At 40.1% G+C, this 20,282-nt stretch overlaps 1 protein-coding gene across 11 annotated transcripts in view; it reads right to left on the reverse strand.

Annotated features, from left to right (window-relative positions):
* Positions 1-1,044: 1,044 nt before the first annotated feature.
* Positions 1,045-20,282, reverse strand: part of BCLAF3 (BCLAF1 and THRAP3 family member 3) — a 57,049-nt gene continuing 37,811 nt past the window's right edge. For 7 of the 11 annotated variants that reach the window (XM_045050545.1, XM_045050538.1, XM_045050542.1 and 4 more), the window contains 4 exons: positions 18,946-19,060; positions 15,315-15,410; positions 11,700-11,855; positions 6,703-10,194 (listed from right to left, as the gene is read on the reverse strand). In XM_045050545.1, coding sequence (XP_044906480.1) covers positions 10,057-10,194; positions 11,700-11,855; positions 15,315-15,410; positions 18,946-19,060 — 505 coding nt within the window. In that variant the 3' untranslated portion in view covers positions 6,703-10,056. Of the gene's footprint in view, positions 2,106-2,854; positions 2,883-6,701; positions 10,195-10,635; positions 11,044-11,699; positions 11,856-15,314; positions 15,411-18,945; positions 19,061-20,282 lie in introns of those variants that run through there. The other 4 variants (XM_045050548.1, XM_045050547.1, XM_045050549.1 and 1 more) reach the window with 4 other exon arrangements.

Genomic DNA, 20,282 nt, shown 5'->3' on the forward strand with positions numbered 1-20,282 from the left:
GTCTTATGCATTGGAGAATTCAAATTCTTCTCAGTCAATAAAAAATGCTATGGATAAGATAAACTTTTGTTCAACCTCCACATGCAAGCTAGATGTTTAGTTCCTAAAAAACATATTCTACTTGTTACTCATTCATTAAACTAATATTTAATGAGTTCTTACTGTGTGCCAAGTAGGATGTTGGGAACTGGGGATACTATGGTGAACGAGACAGACACAGTTCCTGTCCTTATATTACACTTGAAATTATACAGCAAGCCTTTCTTTTTAGGCTTTAAATCTTATGCACTCAATATTTTCTGAATACACCCACATTACAAATAGGTGTTTTGCAAATAACATGCTTTGCATATTGAGATGATGCCAAAAGTATATCCAAACATGCCTAAAGAGGAAATCAGTTGTGGAATGATCAATGTCAAGTCAACTGCCTTAGCCTTATGTGCCACAATAAATGTAGCCAGAGAATTAATGCTGCTTACTGAGCTACATTTCCATGTTTAATGTCCAGTTTCCATATCAGACTGTTTGGACCATAAAGGCAGGCTCCACGTGTCTTGTTCTCTTGTTCATTGCTATAATTTTAGCATGGGACCTGTGCAATAAACATGTGTTGACCAAATAGTTAACCTAACACAATATAAAGCTGTCATACTACTGTGCACATGTTTTTCTTTCTTACCATAAGTGGAATGTTCAATATGTTTGGAAAACCTGACTTACAGAGACAGTACACAGCATTAAGACAGGACATTGACCTAAATTTATTACCCAATTTTAATGCAAGTACTCTCGCCCCCACTTACTGCTGACCCACTAAGGAAATGGCTGCCCTATCTTACAAAGATATGTAAAAAAAAAAAAAAAATTAAATGTTTGTAGCAAGATTTTTCACATCCAGTCATGAGAAATCAAGTTCTTACCAGATTTTGATTTTAAAAGTTCTGCCTTTGTAAGTGCCAAACTATTTTAAATATCAACAGGTCCTACTCAGGGCTGTAATTCTCATATGAAATTAAAATAATGTTCTCACAAACTGGCAAGTAACTTCTTCGAGCAGGAGGAGCAACAGTTTTTTATTTTATTACAAATAAGCAGTTCACAGAAATTTAACGGGGAATGTGTATGTACTATTAAGCAGAACACAGAAAACATAAAGAAATAAGGTACCGGGACTTAAAATATTATTTAAAATCCCATCAATTTTACCTTATGATAGTACGTACTCAATACAACTGAACTGAAAATAAACACTTTATGTGTTTGCAAAATGTATAATGCTGTAGTAGTAAAGTACAATTTCCAAATATGAAATTTTGTCTGTCAGATTTTTAAAAAGCCTTTAAAAACAGGATATGCACAAGCTTGCCCTGAGGGGAAAATAAGATGGAACAGAGATTACAAAATCTTTACATATTTTCCACAATAGCATTTTGAAATTGGAAAGAGCAAATAGTTGTGGAAAAAACTGAATGAACCAATTACTAAAAATTCAGTGCACTCATAACTACCTGATGGAAATTTTGAAGCACCTTTTCTCTTGCCTTCTTATATCATAATATGAAATGTATAAATCATATAGGCCTTGATCTTCAGAAACTTAAGAAAACTTCAAGTTAAAAGCCAAACTATCATCAGAAAAAAGAAAAACTGGTATAAAATTTGCTATCATAAGGCCACTGTTTAAAGTTCTTTCATGTACAGACACTATACAATTCAGATACTTTTTTTTTGTTTTTATTACATAAGCAAAACTTTCAACATATAAACATCTGGATGTAACTCAGTTAAGTTCTCTATGAAACCATGCTCAGAGAAAAACACATCAACAAATAATGCCCTTGTAAGACTTTTTGCAAAAGAAACTGTAGTTAATACAACTTTTACATTGAATACTGTAATTTAAAAGCAATTGTTAAGTGTAAAAAGTTGCAGCATTCTGCTACAGAAAAATAAAGTTATGTTATCAAGGAAATTACAGTATTAGTGCTTGAGTGCCAATTCTAACTTCTGATAAAAAGAGATGCTCCCGAATACCATCCTGTAGTGTCGTTTCCGTTTGTAACAATTCCAGATTAGACTGGGGTGGCCATGTTTGTATACCCCTATTGAGAGAAAACAAAAGAAATACAAACTTCAAAAGAGGAGTCAACTATAACATCTGAGCTAGTTTTTTTCACATTGCAATTTCCAAGATGTTTTAATTTTTATACCACTTATAGCTTAGACCCCCACAAAGGTATGTGGAACCCCAAAGACGCAAAGTAACAACAGAACACAGCAAAGCAGATACCAAATGATAGGTCAGTAGGACAAAGGAAATATATGACACTCAATATGCTGGTATTAGTAAGTTGATGAAAAGGCATTCTGCTATTTGGGCGAGTTTCCCTGGGGATTGTAAAAAAAAAAAAAAAAAAAAAAAAAGTCAAGACTCTTAAAACTCTGCCCCTCAGGCACAGAGCCTGATGTGACATACACCCAGTCTCAAACTGGTATTTTATCTTTGTCAATATATGGTATATTTAATTCTAAAACAACACGGACTCTTCTGGCTTGGCTGATAGCAGAGAAAGCTATTGCTGGGGGCGGGGAAGCTTTCTTGCTTTTGGATGGTCATCTACAACATAAAAAGATGTAAGGCTTCCATAAGCACAGGAAAAGGAATTCATAACAACAAGACTGTGATTAAAGAGGGTAATGGACATGGCTTCTATACTGTGATGCTATGCAAAATATGAAATTACCAACCACAAACTGGACAGAAGACCATGCAACTAATAAAAATGCAAAAATGGTAAATGGCATGTTTTCCTGGGACATTTAAAATATTTATTAATACATATATCCTTACCTTTTACTAGGATCTTATATTATTAAAACTGAAAGAAATTTAAAAGTTGATTTATTTTTTGGCATTTACATTAGTATGGCAACATTTAATTCCAAACAAAAACAGTGCTGATAGAAAATTCTTACTCTTCTTTCTGTTTTGGTTAATTGGTGAAATGTTCAAAATACATGCATAGTTTTATTTTTGTCAACATCACTCCTTTAAATAGAGGTATAATTCATCGTGTCCCATTTCTTAATTTTCTATAATACAAAAATCATATACATTGATCTTCAAATAAAATATCTGTTGCCTACTAACAACTTTAAAAGGAAACTCTGACTATAATAATTCTTAAAATTTTTTTCAGCTGAAATATCTTGTTTATAAAAATGTACAATTATTCTGAATCACATTCATCCTTGATGTAGCTTCTTCTACACCCACACCATCTCTCAGCTTGATCCCTCCATTCTTCCAATTATGTGAACAGCTATTTTAAGCAGAATGCTGAACTAGAGATATGAGCACCATGCTCATCTAAGTTTTCCTAGGTCGACACTTGCTATCCCTGCAAATGCTCCCTTACTGGTCTCCCTCCATGTCATCTCGTCCCCAGAACCCTGCATACCCACTGCTCACCAAGCCAACATCCTCAACATCACTTTCTCCTCAGGCTAGCAAGATGTCCTACTATTACTACATCACATCCTCAATATTCTACCCAGCTTTCAAGGCCCTCTATAATTTGCACACTCCCATGTGTATCCAACTGTCTACACTCTACCATCATACATGGATCTTTGGCTGTAGCCCCTTCTATGCCCTGCTCTTGTCTATGACTCAGCTGACCTCCTCTGTAAGAGGAGAGAGTAAAAATCAAAGTGCTTAGCATACTTTCCCTGGCCATTCCTACATACTGATTTTTTCCTCCTCTCTTTAGGCATTTACCATCTGTGAAATTAAGCTCTTCAAAAAGATGGTTGTGCGGAAGAGTTAATACAGCATATCTGACTGCTATCCTTCGAAAGGCTACTTACAAGGTTGGCTGTCAGCCAGGAACTTAGGTTCCTTGGCTGTCAGCCAGGAACTTAGATTTTGGTAGGGTTCTCACCACTGATGAGTGTCTAAACTGTGCAAACAATATGGTCTATGCTGAACATCTGCTTTCCTTCTGAGAGTCTGGAATTCGGTATGTAACTGGCCGAGGTGCCTATGTGACCAGCCCTCAATGAAAACCCTGGGCACTGAGTCTCTAACGAGCTTTCCTGGTCGGCAACATTTCACATGTGTTACCACAGCTTGTTGCTGGGGGAATTTTTTTTTTTTTAATGTTTATTTATTTTTGAGACAGAGAGAGACAGAGCATGAATGGGGGAGGGTCAGAGAGAGGGAGACACAGAATCTGAAACAGGCTCCAGGCTCTGAGCTGTCAGCACAGAGCCTGACGTGGGGCTCGAACTCACAGACCGCGAGATCATGACCTGAGCCGAAGTCGGCCGCCCAACCGACTGAGCCACCCAGGCGCCCCAAGTTGGGGGGAGGCGGGAATTAAGCACGTCCCGTGTGACTCCACTGGGAGAGGACTCTTAGAAACTTGCACCTGGTGTCCTCTGGACTTTGCCTGTGTGCCAGTTCCTTCTGCTGATGTGCTGTGTAGCCCTCCATTATAACACATCACGGCTGTGAGTGCCACCATATGCTGAGTCCTAGCAATCACAAAACCTGGGGCTGGTCTTGGGGACCCCTGACACAATGGCTACTACCATTCAGTAACTTTTTCTTTCTTTTAAGTTTGAGAGAGAGCGTGTGTGCGTCAGAAGGGAAGGGGCAGAGAGACAGAGAGAGAGAGAGAAAGAGAGAGAAAATCCTAAGCAGGCTCCGCATCATCACTGCAGAGCCCGACGTGGGACCCGAACCCAACTGTGAGATCATGACCTGAGTGGAAGTCAAGAGTCAGAAGCTCTGACTGATCCACCCAGGCACCGCTCATTCAATAACTTTTTAGAGCTATAGATGGATGCATGTGAGTGCGTGTATGTATATACGATTAGATTTGATTCTATTCCACAGGTGTTTTCTAAAGACAGACTAAATGAAAGGCAAAAGGGGAAGATACAAAGACCAATGAGGTACCCTCTGTCCTCAAGGAGCTGACCATCTACTTGGGGAAACAAGAAGGCAAACAGCAACAAGTGAGAGACGAAATGAAACAAGAGCTAGAGAGGTGGCTTTGGTAAGGCTTTACAGTGGGTCTTAAAAGGAAAGCAGGGTTTAATAAGAAAACGGTGGGGATCAGAAGGCTATTTCTAGGCAAGAGAACAGCAGGAGCAAAGATACAAATACATGAAAACATATTTTACGTTCCAAAAAGCAGAGGTTCCATGAAGAAATGTGGTTACAAAGGTAGCTTGTTAGGACTGAAGCCGGTGAACAAGTCTGGTCTCTTCTCTTGTAGGCAACAGAATCGTTGCAGAGTTTGCATAAGAGTGACATGATTCAGGCTGTGTTTTGGGAGAATAACTGTGCTAGTAGTGAAGGCACAGCATAAGCAAATTACAGCAGGCAAGGAAACAAGCTAGAGACTCCAAATATTCCAACGACAGATCAGGAATACATAAGAATGTAGCATACGCTAAAGGTGGCATTTTCAATCAGTGGGAAAAGGACAAATTATTTAATAAGTGGTATCAAAAAACTGACTATCCATTGGAAAAAAATAGATTCTAACCTCACACTGTATCATAAAAATAAATTCTAGAGGGAATAAATATTTATATGTTTTAAAAATTAACCAAAAAACCCCTTAAAGGAAACACCATAAGGAATTTTTATAAGCGTAAGTATGATATGAAATCTAGAAACCATATAAGCACAAACTCAAACAGACTCATGCACATTTACGAATTTTGTAATGTAAAAGCTGCCACAAATAGCTGGCAAACGTAAAATAAATACCAGCAAAATGTATGATAGGTTAATATCCTCAGTAAATTAAGAGTTCTTACAAATCAATAAGAAAAAGTACCATTCCTCAACAGAAACACTGGCAAAGCATAGAAATAAGGAAGCTGAGGGAAGGCATTAATTGGTCAACAGATGCCTAAAATATGCTCACATAATTAGTAACCAAAGAAAGCCAAATGAGAACTATTTTCTGCTATTAGACTGACAATGGATAATAAAGACTGATAATGTGGAGCACCTGCTAGGGTGTAGGTAAATGGGCCCTTTCATGTACTTCTGGTCAGAGCATAAATGAGTAAAAAAGGTGGACTATGGCAAGGTACCAAAACGCCAATTTGCCCAGTAGTGTTACCAAAAATAAGAAAACCTGTAAGCTATACCAAAGTCATCAATAGAGGCTTGGTTAAGTAAGTCAGCAATTATCAACCCTAACAGCTACTAATAAATAGCATACTTCTGCAAGTCACATGGCTTCCACTTCTTTGCCTTTGTTTAATAAAATTGAAGGAGGACAAAAGAACATTCAAAACAGTTTTTGATGACAGATCACTAGGTGATTTTTTTGGCCTATAATTCAGAGTGAGTCCAAAGAACCAAGTGGCGTTGCTATAATAAAAGTCTTTTCATTCTCATCTATAGAATCATATTAACAAGGTTTCTCAGGACTTACATCAACAAAAAGAAAAAGGAGAGTTAGAATGGATACCTAAAACACTACGTTATTCTACTAGCAATAAGTAGTATTTATATATGAATACATGGGGATGCCTGGGTGGCTCAGCCAGTTGAGCATCCAACTCTTGATTTCAGCTCAGGTCATGATCCCAGGGTCATGGGATCAAGCCCCATGTTGGGCTCAATGCTGAGCATGGAACCTGCTTAAGCTTCTCTCTCTCTTCCCCTCTGCCCCTCCTCCACTTACAGGCACTCTCTTGCTCTCTCTCTCTCTAAAATAAAAATAAATAAATAAAATATGAAGGATATCCAAATTCAAGGGAAAAAATGACTGATATAAAATTTCTCACATTAAAAGAGGTTGTTTGCATATTTTAAAAAGTTAATTATGTTAGTTATCACATTTATGTGGTGTGCAGAGTCCATGGAAGAGCTTTAAAAGAACAATGTAACAGTTTGCCCCAGGTCATGATCTCACAGTTCATGGGATCGAGCCCCGGGTTGGGCTCTATGCTGACAGTGTGGATTCTCTCTCTCTCCCTCTCTCTCTCCCTCTCTCTGCTCCTCCCCTGCTCATGTGCGCTCTCTCTCTCAAAATAAATAAGTAGACATAAAAAAATAAAATAAAATGAACGAAGTAATGAATGAATGACAGAAAGACTTGCAATGGCTGAAGCTGGAAGGGGAACCAGGAACCGTGTCTGGTTGGCTGGCTAGCTCTCAGAAGAAACCAGTGGTCTGGGGAGGAGAGTGAATTTGATTTTATTTTCAACAGTGCCACTGAGATATAAACCACACACCATACACTTCACCCATTTAACTGTACAATTCAATGGTTCTTTAGTATATTAACAGAGTTGTGCCACCATCAGTCACTACCATCAGTGTTAAGAGTATCTTCTCACCCGCAAAGACTCCCCATACCTGTTAGCAGGCACACACACACACGCCTCCATTTTTCCTTAACCCCCCAGTCTCTGGCAACCACTAATCTACTTTCTCTATGGCTCAGCGTATTCTGACTATCTCACATAGATGGAATCACACAATATGAGGTCTTTTGTGACTGACTTCTGTCACTTAGCATCATGTTTTTAAGGGTCACCCATGCTATAGTTTGTGCCAGTGAAAGTTTGATTTTGAACATGCTGAATTGGAGGTGCCCTCAAGAGGCACCTTGGAGGCAGCTGGACTTCTGGGGCTCTAGAGAGTGATGAGGGATAAAGTCATCACCAGAGGTAACAGCTGGAACCCTGGGAAGAGGTGAGGACAGTCAAGGCACGTAGAAGGAATAAACAAAGAGAAGAAAGAATAGAATGCTAGAGAATGCTTATATTTTTTTAAGGATGCATAGAAGAAGGGAAACCACCAAATAAGACAAAGAAGTCGTAGAGAGAGATAGTGAAACTGGAGGCTCCAGAGGTCACAAATGTCTGAGGGTGAGGATGGCACACTTCAGGTCCAGGGACACAGTGGGTGTAGAACGGATTCTTGGTGATCTACCTGATCTTGGCTCCCATTCTGTCTTTGCACCCCATGACTTTCAAGGGTTTCTTCAACCCCAAGAGCCACAGATCCCAGTCTCTAACTTCCTTCTTGCAGTGTCTTTACAATCTCTCCCTTCTCCCTTTCCTATCCACGGGCCGAGTGCTGGTAGGCACCTCGCTGACAGGCACCCCGAGGACTGCGAGAGAATCTGTGATGCTAAAGAGGTCCAGGTCTCCCTGACTAAACACTCAACTGCTAGCATTTTTTCAGAGGCAATGTTCTCAGAGGTGGCTTCATGAATTTTTACTACATTCTTTGTCCTACTCCCCCAAGAATTTCTGAAAACTTTGTGATGAGCAGAGGATCTTTAAAGGGGGGCATTTGTGAATGGCTGTGAACAGACCAGCCTTACTCCAGGTGGTAACAGACATTCCTCCCACCCCCTCATCGTCTAGCCCAGGCACAGAATCTGAGAGAAAGGAGACACGATAAAAGACAGTGTAGGTGCCAGAATGGGATTAATAATGATAGACACCAGATAAATTAGGAGGAAGCATTTCAGTTCTGTACTTCTTAATACTGCTTGGGAATCCTGCTATTTTGTAGGCAGCTGGGGAGCCACAATCAGTCTTGTGAAGTGGGACAAGAAGAAATATTAGAAGCACATCTAGGATCTCCCCCACTCCTTCCTGAGACCGTCTGGTGTTGGAGAGAGGAAGCACGTGAATGATGGCACAGTGACTGGACCGCACTACAGATGAGCACCACAAGACTTCCAAGTCAGGAATGATCAGCCCAGGCATTTCACCATGGCTAGGGAGGGAGCAGTCCAGACAAGGTCAGTCTGAACCTTCCTGGTGGACTGTCAGGCATGTATGGGTGTGTAGGTTCAGATCTGGTTTCAGGCTAGAGCAGCCTCAGGGCACCTAGATTAATTAACTGGTGATGAATCTTTAATTCATCTAGGTAGTGATCTAATAACAATAAAAAGAATGAATTCTCTTTTAGGGCAAAAAGCAAAAAAAAGCGGTGTACAGATGGTGCCCAGACTACGGCTTCTTTCCAGGACAGGACCTTCAAAGTTCCCTCCGAAGCAGAAGCTTGAGATGAAAAGTGATATAAGTGGTACCTCACACTCAGTAACTCCATTGGAGCAAAAGTGGCCCTAATCGAAGGGAAAGCGGAAGCAAGCAACACTGGAAAAAACTAAAGACTCCAAGCCTTCACACCTCTTTTCTTTCAGAGCATAAAGGTTGAGGGAAAATGAAGTAATAGGTCTAAGTCATCAGTTTACACACATGGAATGGGGTTTCAGAGCAGCACAATACTACTGGGACAGCCCAAAGGCCAGGTAAGCCTTAAGTGCCTTAGTTCAGACCGTGGCAGAAACAGAGAAGGTGCAATGCCTCATTCCTTATCCTAAAGGGTAGGAGAATGTGGAACTCAATTGTTAAGTAGGATGCTAATCGTATCGTATGTACCTCATTTCATGCCATACTTGGAAAGCTGGGCTGTTCAAACACAAATCTACAAAACAGCCTGTTTATGCCTCGCTTGTAGGTATTGACAGTAGCCAGAATGTAAAAGCCCATGTCAAAGCTACAATACAAAGACAAAGTAGCATCCAGAAGGACAGGCGTAAGAAAAAGAGCTGTAGACAGTGAATGTCACAAAATGCAGTGTGTTGGGACTACTTCTAAAGCCCTCAGATGGCAGTGAAAGACAAAGGAGGGCAGGCTAGACCTGCACCGGATGTTACCTGTAACTGCTACATTTTAGAGGACATAAAACGCCTAGCCCCTAAAGACTAGAGACTCATAGCAGCTTGTGGCCTCCTCTAGGACACACTTCTTAGGTCCTCAGATGAAGGCTTGATGTCTGGTTTCTATTTGCTGTTAAGGGAGGCTGGTGGTCGATGTGGTCTGGAAGAACTGGGTGGTCAATAGGAAGTTGGCACGGTGAGGCTAAGAAAAGAATGACTAAACAGCACAAGTTCAATGAGCACACAGAAACTGCAGGCTGAGGCAGATGGTCAAGCCCTCAGGAGTCCCGAGTCATCTAAAAACTAGAGGTAAAAATGGAGTCAGAGGAAGCTAACAGAGAGCCAACAGAAAAGAACACACAACATGTACCCGAATCCCAACCTTGCAACTGAGGAAAAGGCTTGCCTCAACCTTCCTCCTTGAGTGGAAATCAATGACTTGCTTCCCCGTCAACAGCCAGGCTGCCATCTGTGAATGAGGACAAATGCCTAGAAGATCTGTTGCAAAGAAACTTGCCACACGGGTCAGGAAGAAAAGCAGCACCTCGGTCTAACAGTAGGGAAGTGTACAAGAGGGGAAATGTGTCCAGTTACACTCATGTTCTCAAGGAACAGATGGCTTTCATAACCTCAGTGACATCAAGAGTGACACGCATGGTGAAATGCGAAACTTCACCTAAGGTATCCAGTTGAAATCAGGGGGTGGGCGGTGAGAGAAGTTACAGAAAGTATTATAGTTAATGCTAAAGCTTAAAAAAACACAAACGGGGGGGCGCCTGGGTGGCTCAGTTGGTTGAGCATCTGAATTTGGCTCAGGTCATGATCTCACGGCTCGTGAGTTCGAGTCCCGCGTCGGGCTCTGTGCTGACGGCTCAGAGCCTGGAGCCTGCTTCCGATTCTGTGTCTCCCTCTCTCTCTGCCCCTAACCCACTCGTATTCTGTCTCTCTCAAAAATAAATAAGCATTAAAAAAAATTTGTTTAAATAAATAAATTAAAAAAGCCCACACAAACGGTTGTCAATTCCATTCTACTAGTCCATCTTCTGAAAAACAAGTTTTACTAAAATCACTACGCAAGCTCAGGGTAAAGGCTTCACAAGTATGAATAATTAAGAAAACACTTATGGTTAAAAAATTTATAAAACCACCGTTGGACTATATGATAGCAACACTGGATACACATACATTTCTCAAAGAAAACACAGCCCCAAGTGAACAAAACTGAGTCAGAAAGTTGGCAAGCATGCCTCACTTAACTGATGTAATGTTATTGCTCTCATTTAAAATATCCAGAAGGTAACTTCATATCATTTTTATGCTGCATTTTGAAATATAAACATGACAAATTTAAGTAAAATCAATCCACACCTAAAAGAACAAAATTCAAATTATCGAGAAACTTTTTATTAACATTAAGAGTTAGCACATGTGGCGATGGTTGCCAGGCATTATGAATGCAATTACTGCCACCGAAATGTACACTTAAAAATGGTTAAAATGGCAAACTTTATATGCATTTTATCACAATGAGAAACACATGAATGGGGGGAGAAGAAGAGTTAGTATATTTTGCAATCGTGTGTCCTTTTCATACAGTCAGTTCAATATCCTTTGGTACTTAGATAATTCACATTGTAGAAGGCTAATACACCTGTTAAACGTTTTTTACCTGAATTTCCATTTCAAACATTAATCACACAACAGAAATTCCAAAGTAAAAAGCTCAAACAGCTGACATATTCACAGCATTTGGGGCATAACAGCAAAAAGCATTTTAACATTAGACAGTCTCACAACTCTATCACCATCACTCTTTGAACTTTTTCTTCAACTATCATGCAATAACATTTGTGAAATCTAGGTTGTAACTTAGGTCAAAATTAAACTAAAAAAAACCATTTGATCTATTAAACATAGATGATTTAGGAGTTCAAAAGTCACTCTACATTTTTAAAAGATCATAATGCAACTAACCTTTTTCTTCCTCAGTAATTTTTCTCTGAATTTATTAGTGATAAATCCCCTTGGGCCAGCAAATCGTAAACGCTGATATTTAGCTTGAATATATAAGCTCTTCTGTACTAGGCCTGATTTATAATGGGGCTGGAATCTGCCACCTCTAAAGTTGGTCTGTAAAGAAAAAAAAAATTAAGTGTAAAAACTACAGCTTCCAAATCTATTAGTGTAAGAAATGGGGAAATGTCTGGTACTCTTGATTCTAGGCACCACGTATATTAAAAAGGAAGAGGTTACTGATGGTAATAAAGTATGTTTACCTCAAACTAGCCTCCTAGTTTAGTTTATATAATGATTTTTTTTAATTTACATAAAAGCAATTTTTAAAACTAAGTTAAAAGTTTTGAAATTCTTGGGGCATCTGGGTGGCTCAATTGGTTAAGTGTCTGACGACTTCGGCTCAGGTCATGATCTCACAGTTCGTGAGTTTGAGCCCCGGGTTGGGCTCTGTGCTGACTGCTCAGAGCCTGGCGCCTGCTTCGGATTCTGTGTCTTCCTCTCTCTCTGTCCCTCCCCCGCCTCGCACTCTGTCTCTCTCTCAAAAATAAACAAACATAAAAAAAATTGAAATTCTTGAAATTTATCATGTAAAAAAGTACCACTTTCAAAACCTTATCTAATGTGCTAAAGTTATCCTTCTGGGGGCACCTGGGTGGCTCAGTCAGTTAAGCGTCCAACTTCAGGTCAGGTCATAATCTCACGGTTCAAGGGTACAAGTCCCACATTGGGCTCTACACTGACAGTGCAGAGCCTGCTTGGGATTTTCTCTCCTCTCTCTGCCTCTCTCTCTCTCTCTCTGTCTCTCTCTCTCTCTCTGTGACCAAATAAATAAATAAAAACTTAAAAAAAAAGTTTCTAGGGGTGTTTGGGTATCTCAGTTAAGCATCCAACTTTGGCTCAGGGCATAATCTCACAGTTCAAGGGTACAAGCCCCACACTGGGCTCTGTGCTGAGAGCTCAGAGCCTGGAGCCTGCTTCAGATTCTGTGTCTCCCTCTCTCTCTCTGGCCCTCCCTATCTCTTTCTCTCTCAAAAATAAACAAAACATTTAAAAAAGGCTTCTAAAATTATCCTTCTGATTCACAGTGTAATACATCAAATCCCCAACTGGGGGAGGACATTAAGTATCAACATCTATTTAAGAATCAAAAACTCTCTAGGGGCGCCTGGGGGGCTCAGTGGGTTGGGCGTCCAACTCTTGATTTTGGCTCGGGTCATGATCTCACGATTCATAAGACTGAACCCCATGTCAGGCTTGGTGCTGCTTGGGATTCTCTCCTCCTCTCTCTTCCCCTCTCCAGCTTTCTCTCTCTCTCTCTCTCTCTCTCTCTCTCTCTCTCTCTCTCATCTCAAAATAAATAAACTTTAAAGAAAAAAAAATAAAAAAACTCTCTTTATTCCTGTCAGTACCTTCAAAAGTCAATCTTTCTTTACCATAAAAATCCCATTACAGCAAATGTTTTCATGGTAAGAGTTTACACTGAAAAAGACCATTTCCTGATCTGCATACTTCCCAGTATTATAAGACACATAAGAGGACAAGGAATATTTGTTTGATTTCCCTGTGGTGAATGTACAAATGGTATATTATAACAGAATAATTATCAAACCCAAATATAACCCTGTTTCCACAATTAATGAACAAATGGGTATGTTGTGCATAATGAAGCATAATAGTTTATTTTAAAAAGCATTTATGCCAGGCCTATTTTCCAATTATTTTCTTAAGCCTACAGAAAATTCAGGTAAAAAAGAATTATAATGAGACACAACTCTTTCATTAAAACTATCTGCACAAACTTAACATATAAGAGCTAATCTTGATATTTACACTGTCCGTTTTTACATATCTAACAAAGTGATTACTATCTGGCTCTGAATTAGTCTAACTCCTGTAAAAAACAAATTTTCATGAAATGGTTCCTGTTCTTAGAAAGGATTACTTCTCTCTATTTTACTGTAAAGAATTATGAACTTCTTGGGGCGCCTGGGTGGCGCAGTCGGTTGAGCGTCCGACTTCAGCCAGGTCACGATCTCGCGGTCCGTGAGTTCGAGCCCCGCGTCAGGCTCTGGGCTGATGGCTCAGAGCCTGGAGCCTGTTTCCGATTCTGTGTCTCCCTCTCTCTCTGCCCCTCCCCCGTTCATGCTCTGTCTCTCTCTGTCCCAAAAATAAATAAACGTTGAAAAAAAAAATTTTTTAAAAAGAATTATGAACTTCTAAACAATCATGTAACATTACACAGCTTTAAACGATTGGTCAAAAGGTTTTTATTGCATATATTTTGAAAAACATTTAAAAATAATTAACATTTAAGAATTTCCCTTAAGAAGAAAGGGTAACAGGAAATAGGCCTTGCAACAATCTTAGAAAAATACTACAATCAACTATATCTGACCAATGAGAAGAAAAACATGTAGGAAGCCTAGGAAGCACTCATACGGGACAGCCCAGTTAAACTGCCTCGAAGTTAAACAGACATCACATTTTCAGTTGGTTTTATGGCTCATTAGTCAAGATACTAAAAGATGGTGTAAAACATGTTTACATATTCTATGGCCACTGCCATAGAATATTTTTGAAAAAACCTAATGTCACCTGTTTTTAGGTACATGAAACACTGGGTAAAAATGTTACCTACACAATGCTTTCAAATGTGTTCAAATGAACACAATCTTTGGACATCTAGAATTATGCCTCTCAATAAGCCAGGCATTAAAAGAGGACCACTCATAACTACCTCCTAGTCTATGGTTTGGGGACAGTTTATACTATCTTTATGCTAATATTAACTTCCTCCAAATGAGCTAACCAGTCTATCAGGTCTGCCTGCTACTTTCACCAAAAAATCTAGATTATTTTCCTTTCTTTCAAGGGGGAGGGAAAAGACGCTATAGAGTTAAAAATATTAATGATGTACCTATTACATAAGCAGGAAATTTAGTCAAAATGGATTTAAAAGCATGTCAACTTCTGAGAACAAGGAGAGAAATACAGCACTTCACACGATAATTCTTATTCCATATATATGTGTGATGAGGTGTTTTGAATAATCAAACAATCACATTAGACATAGCTGTACAAATCATTAGAATGTGATGAAATAGGCTTGAACAAAGCTTGCTGGACCAGAATCTTTCTGAGATGATGCAGAAGGCCTCTGAGGGTTGTACACCTATGGGCAGGATTTTTCAGTCTGTGAACCTTGGAGAAGGTTCACAGAGCTATGCATTTACACCTTAGAGGTAAAGGGGCAGGCGTAAAGGGAAGGTCTTGAACCTTGTCTGCCTCCTCATCTAGAGCCACTTCATCTGTGTCTATTTTATGCATTTGTGCTTTCCATATAATATTTGAAAAAGGATTCCACTGGTAAAAAAAAAATTGAAAATCAAGTTCCGAGGAAAAAGGTTACCATTAAACTGATTACAGTTAACTATAAATGTATGTCCGGGAATCTTAGTGTATAGCCACTATTTGAAATATCACAAAAGCAGCTTTTAATTTACTAACACTTAGAACATTATGTTCAAAGCATAAACCCAAAGCTAGAATTAAATGGAAAATAACACTTAATACCTTAAATGGTCTTCTAAAGCTTGTTGTGTTTTGACGGTTTCCCTCAGCTCCAAAGGGTTTGTGAGTAATGACGTCTTTTTCCTGCATGGTATAATTCTGCATGAAAAAAGCAGGAGTATGGGTTAATATACTTTAAAGTTTATTTTTAAAATTTCATCTTACCATTTAAAAAATACGAGTTTTGGGGGTGCCTGGGTGGCTCAATTGGTTAAGTGTCCAACTCTTGACTTTTGTTCAGGTCATGATCTCAAGATTTGTAAGATGGAGGCCTGCATAGAGCTCTGTGCTGACAGCTTGGAACCTGCTTGGGGTGCTCTCTCTCTCTCTCTCTCTCTCTCTGTCCCTCCACTGCTCACTTTTTGTCTCTCTCTCTCTCAACAACAAAAAAAAACATTAAAAAAAATTCAAGCTTTGGGCAGAGGACTTGAATGCACATTTTTCCAAAGAAGACATCCAGATGGCAAACAGACACATGAAATGATACTCAACATCACTCATCATTAGGGAAATGCAATTCAAAACTACAATGATATATCATATCACACCTGTCAGACTGGCTAACATTAACAACACAAGAAACAACAAGTGTTGGCAAGGATGTGGAGAAAAAGGAACCCTCGTGCGCTGTTTGTGGGAACGTAAATTGGTGTAGTCACTGTGTAAAACAGTATGGAGATTCCTCCAAAAATGAAAAATAGAAATACCATATAATCTAGTGATTCCAACACTAGGTATTTACCCAAAGAAAATGAAAATACTAGTTCAAAAAGAGATACATGCGCCCCAGTTTATTATAGCGTTATTTACAATAGCCAAGATATGGAAGCAACCTAAGTGTCCATCGATAGGTGAGTGGATAAAGAAATGTGGTCTATATACGATGGAATATTACGTGGCCATAAAAAAGAATGAGATCTTGCCATTTGTGACAACATGGATGGACTTAGAGGGTATGATAATAAGTGAAATGAGTCAGAGAGAGAGAGATAAATACCTTATGATTTCACTTATATGTGGAATATAAAAAGAATAAACAAAAAAAAGCAGAAAAAGACCCATGGAAACAGAGAACAAGCTGATGGCTGCTAGAGGAGAGGGGGTGAGGAGATAGGCAAAATGGATGAAAGGGAATGGGAGATACAGGCTTCCACTTATGGAATGAGTAAGTCACAGAGATGACTGTGCATAGGGAATATTGTCAATGGTATGGCAATAATGTTGTATGGAGACAGATGGTGGCTGCACTTTTGAACATAGCATAACATACAGATTTGTTGAATTACTGTGTTGTCCACCTGAAACTAATTTAACACTATGTCAACATACTTTGATAAAAATATTTTTAAAAATTTTTAAATAAAAAACACGTTTTTTAAATGAAGATTTAAAATATTTATTTATATTTGAGAGAGAGAGAGAGAGAGAGAAGGAGAGAGAGAGAGGGCACAAGCAGGGGAGGGGCAGAGAGAGGGAGACAGAATCTGAAGCAGGCTCCAGGCTCTGAACTGTCAGCACAGAGGCCGATGCCGGGCTCGAACACAGAAGCTGTGAGATCGTGACCTGAGCTGAAGTTGGATGCTCAACGAACTGAGCCACCCAGGTGCCCCCAAAACACACATTTTAAATGTATAGGATTGAGAACACAAAACATGTAGCACATACCTTAGCTGTAGGAACATATACATATCTTCCTTCACATAACCCATGCTAGCCTGTGAGGGCCTAGTTTAATTTATGAATGTGAGAACAATTTAAAAAATACCCCTATATAACACAAGGCATAACTTTTAGAAAAATGACCATACATTTAGTATTCATTCAGGCATCCAGAAGAGAACCAAATCCATTATTATCTGGAGTTGCTACAGAGTTCCCACTGCCTAAGAAGAAAACAACGGGGCCCATTCTGAAATTTCTTTTTTTACAAAATCAAGTCTTATAACCTTCTTTTAAAAACAATTTTTTGGGGCGCCTGGGTGGCGCAGTCGGTTAAGCGTCCGACTTCAGCCAGGTCACGATCTTGCGGTCCGTGAGTTCGAGCCCCGCGTCAGGCTCTGGGCTGATGGCTCAGAGCCTGGAGCCTGTTTCCGATTCTGTGTCTCCCTCTGTCTCCGCCCCTCCCCAGTTCATGCTCTGTCTCTCTCTGTCCCAAAAATAAATAAACGTTGAAAAAAAAATTTTTTTTAAAACAATTTTTTTAATGCTTATTTACTTTTGAGAGAGAGAGAGAGAGAGAGCGCGTGCGCTAGTGGGGGAGGGGCAGAGAGAAAGGGAGACACAGAATCGGAAGCAGGCTCCAGGGTCTGAGCTGTCAGCATAGAGCCCGACATGGGGCTTGAACTCACAAACAGTGAGATCATGACCTGAGCCGAAGTCCGATTATCAACCGACTGAGCCACCCAGGAGCCCCAAGTCTTATAACCTTCTATTTATTCCATTGGCTATTCCATTTGCTGTACTTCTCACAAATCTTCCTCTTTCACACCTTTATCTCTTCCTCCAGTTTTATATAAAACTCTTTTCACAGTAGTCATCATGAATTTATATCAAGTCTATAAATTTGAATAAGTGCATAATCATACATATAATGAGATGAGACTTTGGGGGGACCCTGGTAGGGAGGGGTGTATTTTGCAAGTGAAAGGATGTGAATCATTGGGGCTCAGCAGAAGGACCATACCAAACAGCTTCTGATCAGGCTCCCAATGCTCCCCACCTTCTAGTATCCAGGCCCCTATGTCATTCCCTTCCTTTGAGTGTGAGCTGGACCTAGTGACTTGTGTCTTACAAATGGCCGTATGACAGAAGTGACAGAACATCACTTCTGAGATTACATCACAAACAGACTCTGGCTTCCAACTTCCTAGCTATCGCTTGCTCTCATTTCAAAAGCCAGCTGACATTTTTTAAAAATGTTTATTTACTTTTGAGAGAGAGAGAGAGAGAGAGAGAGAGAGAGCAAGTTGGCGAAGGGCAGAGACAGAAGGAGATGCAGAATCCGAAGCAGGCTCCAGGCTCCGAGCTGTCAGCAAAGAGCCCAACTTGGGGGCTCGAACCCACGAACTATGAGATCACAGCCTGCCGAAGTCAGACACTTAACTGATTGAGCCACCCAGGCGTCCCATTCATCTGACATTTTTTAAACTGCCTTATGAAGAGGCAAATCTTTAGAGACAGAAAACAGATGAGTGGTCAACCAGGGGTGGGAACAGGGAATAACTAAAAAAGCACGAGGGCTATTTCTGGGGTCATGAAATGTTATAAAACTGGATTATGGTGATGGTTACACATCTTGGTAAATTTATAAAAAAAAACCATTAAATTTTATACCTAAAATGGGTGAAAGTTTTATGGTATGTAGATTATACCTTAATAAAGTTGTACCCAAAAAATCTTGAGAAAGCCAGTACTGTAATAAATGAAATAAAATCCTACTAAATCAGAGATAAGTATTTCTTCTCTCATAATAAGTATAAGATTCAGAAGAACACTAACAATGAACAACAGAATTGTAACACGTACTCAATGAACAGTTAGAAACATGGAAAGATACTGGTGGTCTCTATATATACACATATATGTGAGGAGAATGGAGTGTACCAAAATGAAAAATTCGGAGCTGCATTCTTACCATGTGCGGTTTCTGAATAAATTTTCTAAAATTTGATTTTGTAAAACCTATAGGTTTTTGGAATTCATCAACATGAATATTCTTCAACCCTGAAAAACTGGAATGCTCATCATTCCTAATAAAATGAAAGAGAGAAAATAATGTTTTATTAGTTTACCTTTATCTAACAAATAAAAAAGAGAAATTAAATTGCCCCCTTCAGAGACAATCAAAGCAGCAAAACAGTTAAAAAGAAACAAAACAAGAAAACAAAACAAACCAAAAAAACACTCAAAGACTCCAAGATCTATCACTACTAAAATTACAAATGATAGTTATCAGGGCTAAAACCTTTATTTTTCAACAAACATTATTGAGCTAAGTTGAAAGTCATCAATAGGGGGAAACAGTATTCCTTGGACCAAGGTTCTCACTCTGGGGTCCAAGGACAGGTGTCCTAGGGGTTGTCATCCCCTGAAACCATACGTAGAATGTGTGTTTTCTGAGGGACGATAACCACTGCTCTTGAGACTCTGGCAGGACTGGATGCCCCCTTCCTGATAGGCTCTTATTCATGAAAGCACCAGAGACAAAGAGTGTGACTGGCTCGGGTCCCCTATTGGCAGAGCTGAGACTTCTGACACTGCTGGGCCACAGAAGCGAAGGACAGCTCCCTTCTCCTGTCGTCACCATGTCCAGAGGCCACCAAAGCCTCTTCTCAGGCTGCCCGACCTGGGACGGAAGGTCCTTCCTTGGGATTGCCCTCTGACCCTGGGCCCTCATTTTCACAGCCCTCCGGCAGTCCTCTCCTTGTCACGTCCCACATCTCCCCACAGTGTTCCTCAGACGCTTCCTGCTCTGTGGTGAACAAACTGCTCACTGTCTCGGCCTGCTTCAATCCCTTCCATGGGCCCCCCCCACTGAACGTCAGGTTAAAATCCATACTCCTCATCATGATCTTCAAGGCCCTGCCTGCTGTGGCCCTTGCTATCTCACCAGCTGCTGTGTTCCAGTTTCCCCAACATGCACACCGAGCACGGGGAACATTTAGCGACCCACAGTTCCTAACACACCACCGTCTCTCCTGCTCCCGCAAGTCTGCAGGAATAATTCCTTCCGTTGTAATTTCCTCCCACTTAGGTCAACTTCCAGATTTAGCTCCACCTGCACTGTTCCAGGAAGGCTTTTCCTGACCTCCCTGAAGCGGACTAGTACCCCTGCTACGTGCACACGTAGCATTTGGGAGTCTTCCCACGTATCGCTCGTGTTTGCAAGTGCCTGTCTTATGCAGCAGGGTGTCATCCCTTAAAAGGAGACACTGTGGATGGGTCATTTTGTGGCCCCAGCTTTGACGCCCA

The sequence above is a fragment of the Felis catus genome, chromosome X (assembly GCF_018350175.1).
Source record: "Felis catus isolate Fca126 chromosome X, F.catus_Fca126_mat1.0, whole genome shotgun sequence".
NCBI classification, from domain to species: Eukaryota; Metazoa; Chordata; class Mammalia; order Carnivora; family Felidae; genus Felis; species Felis catus.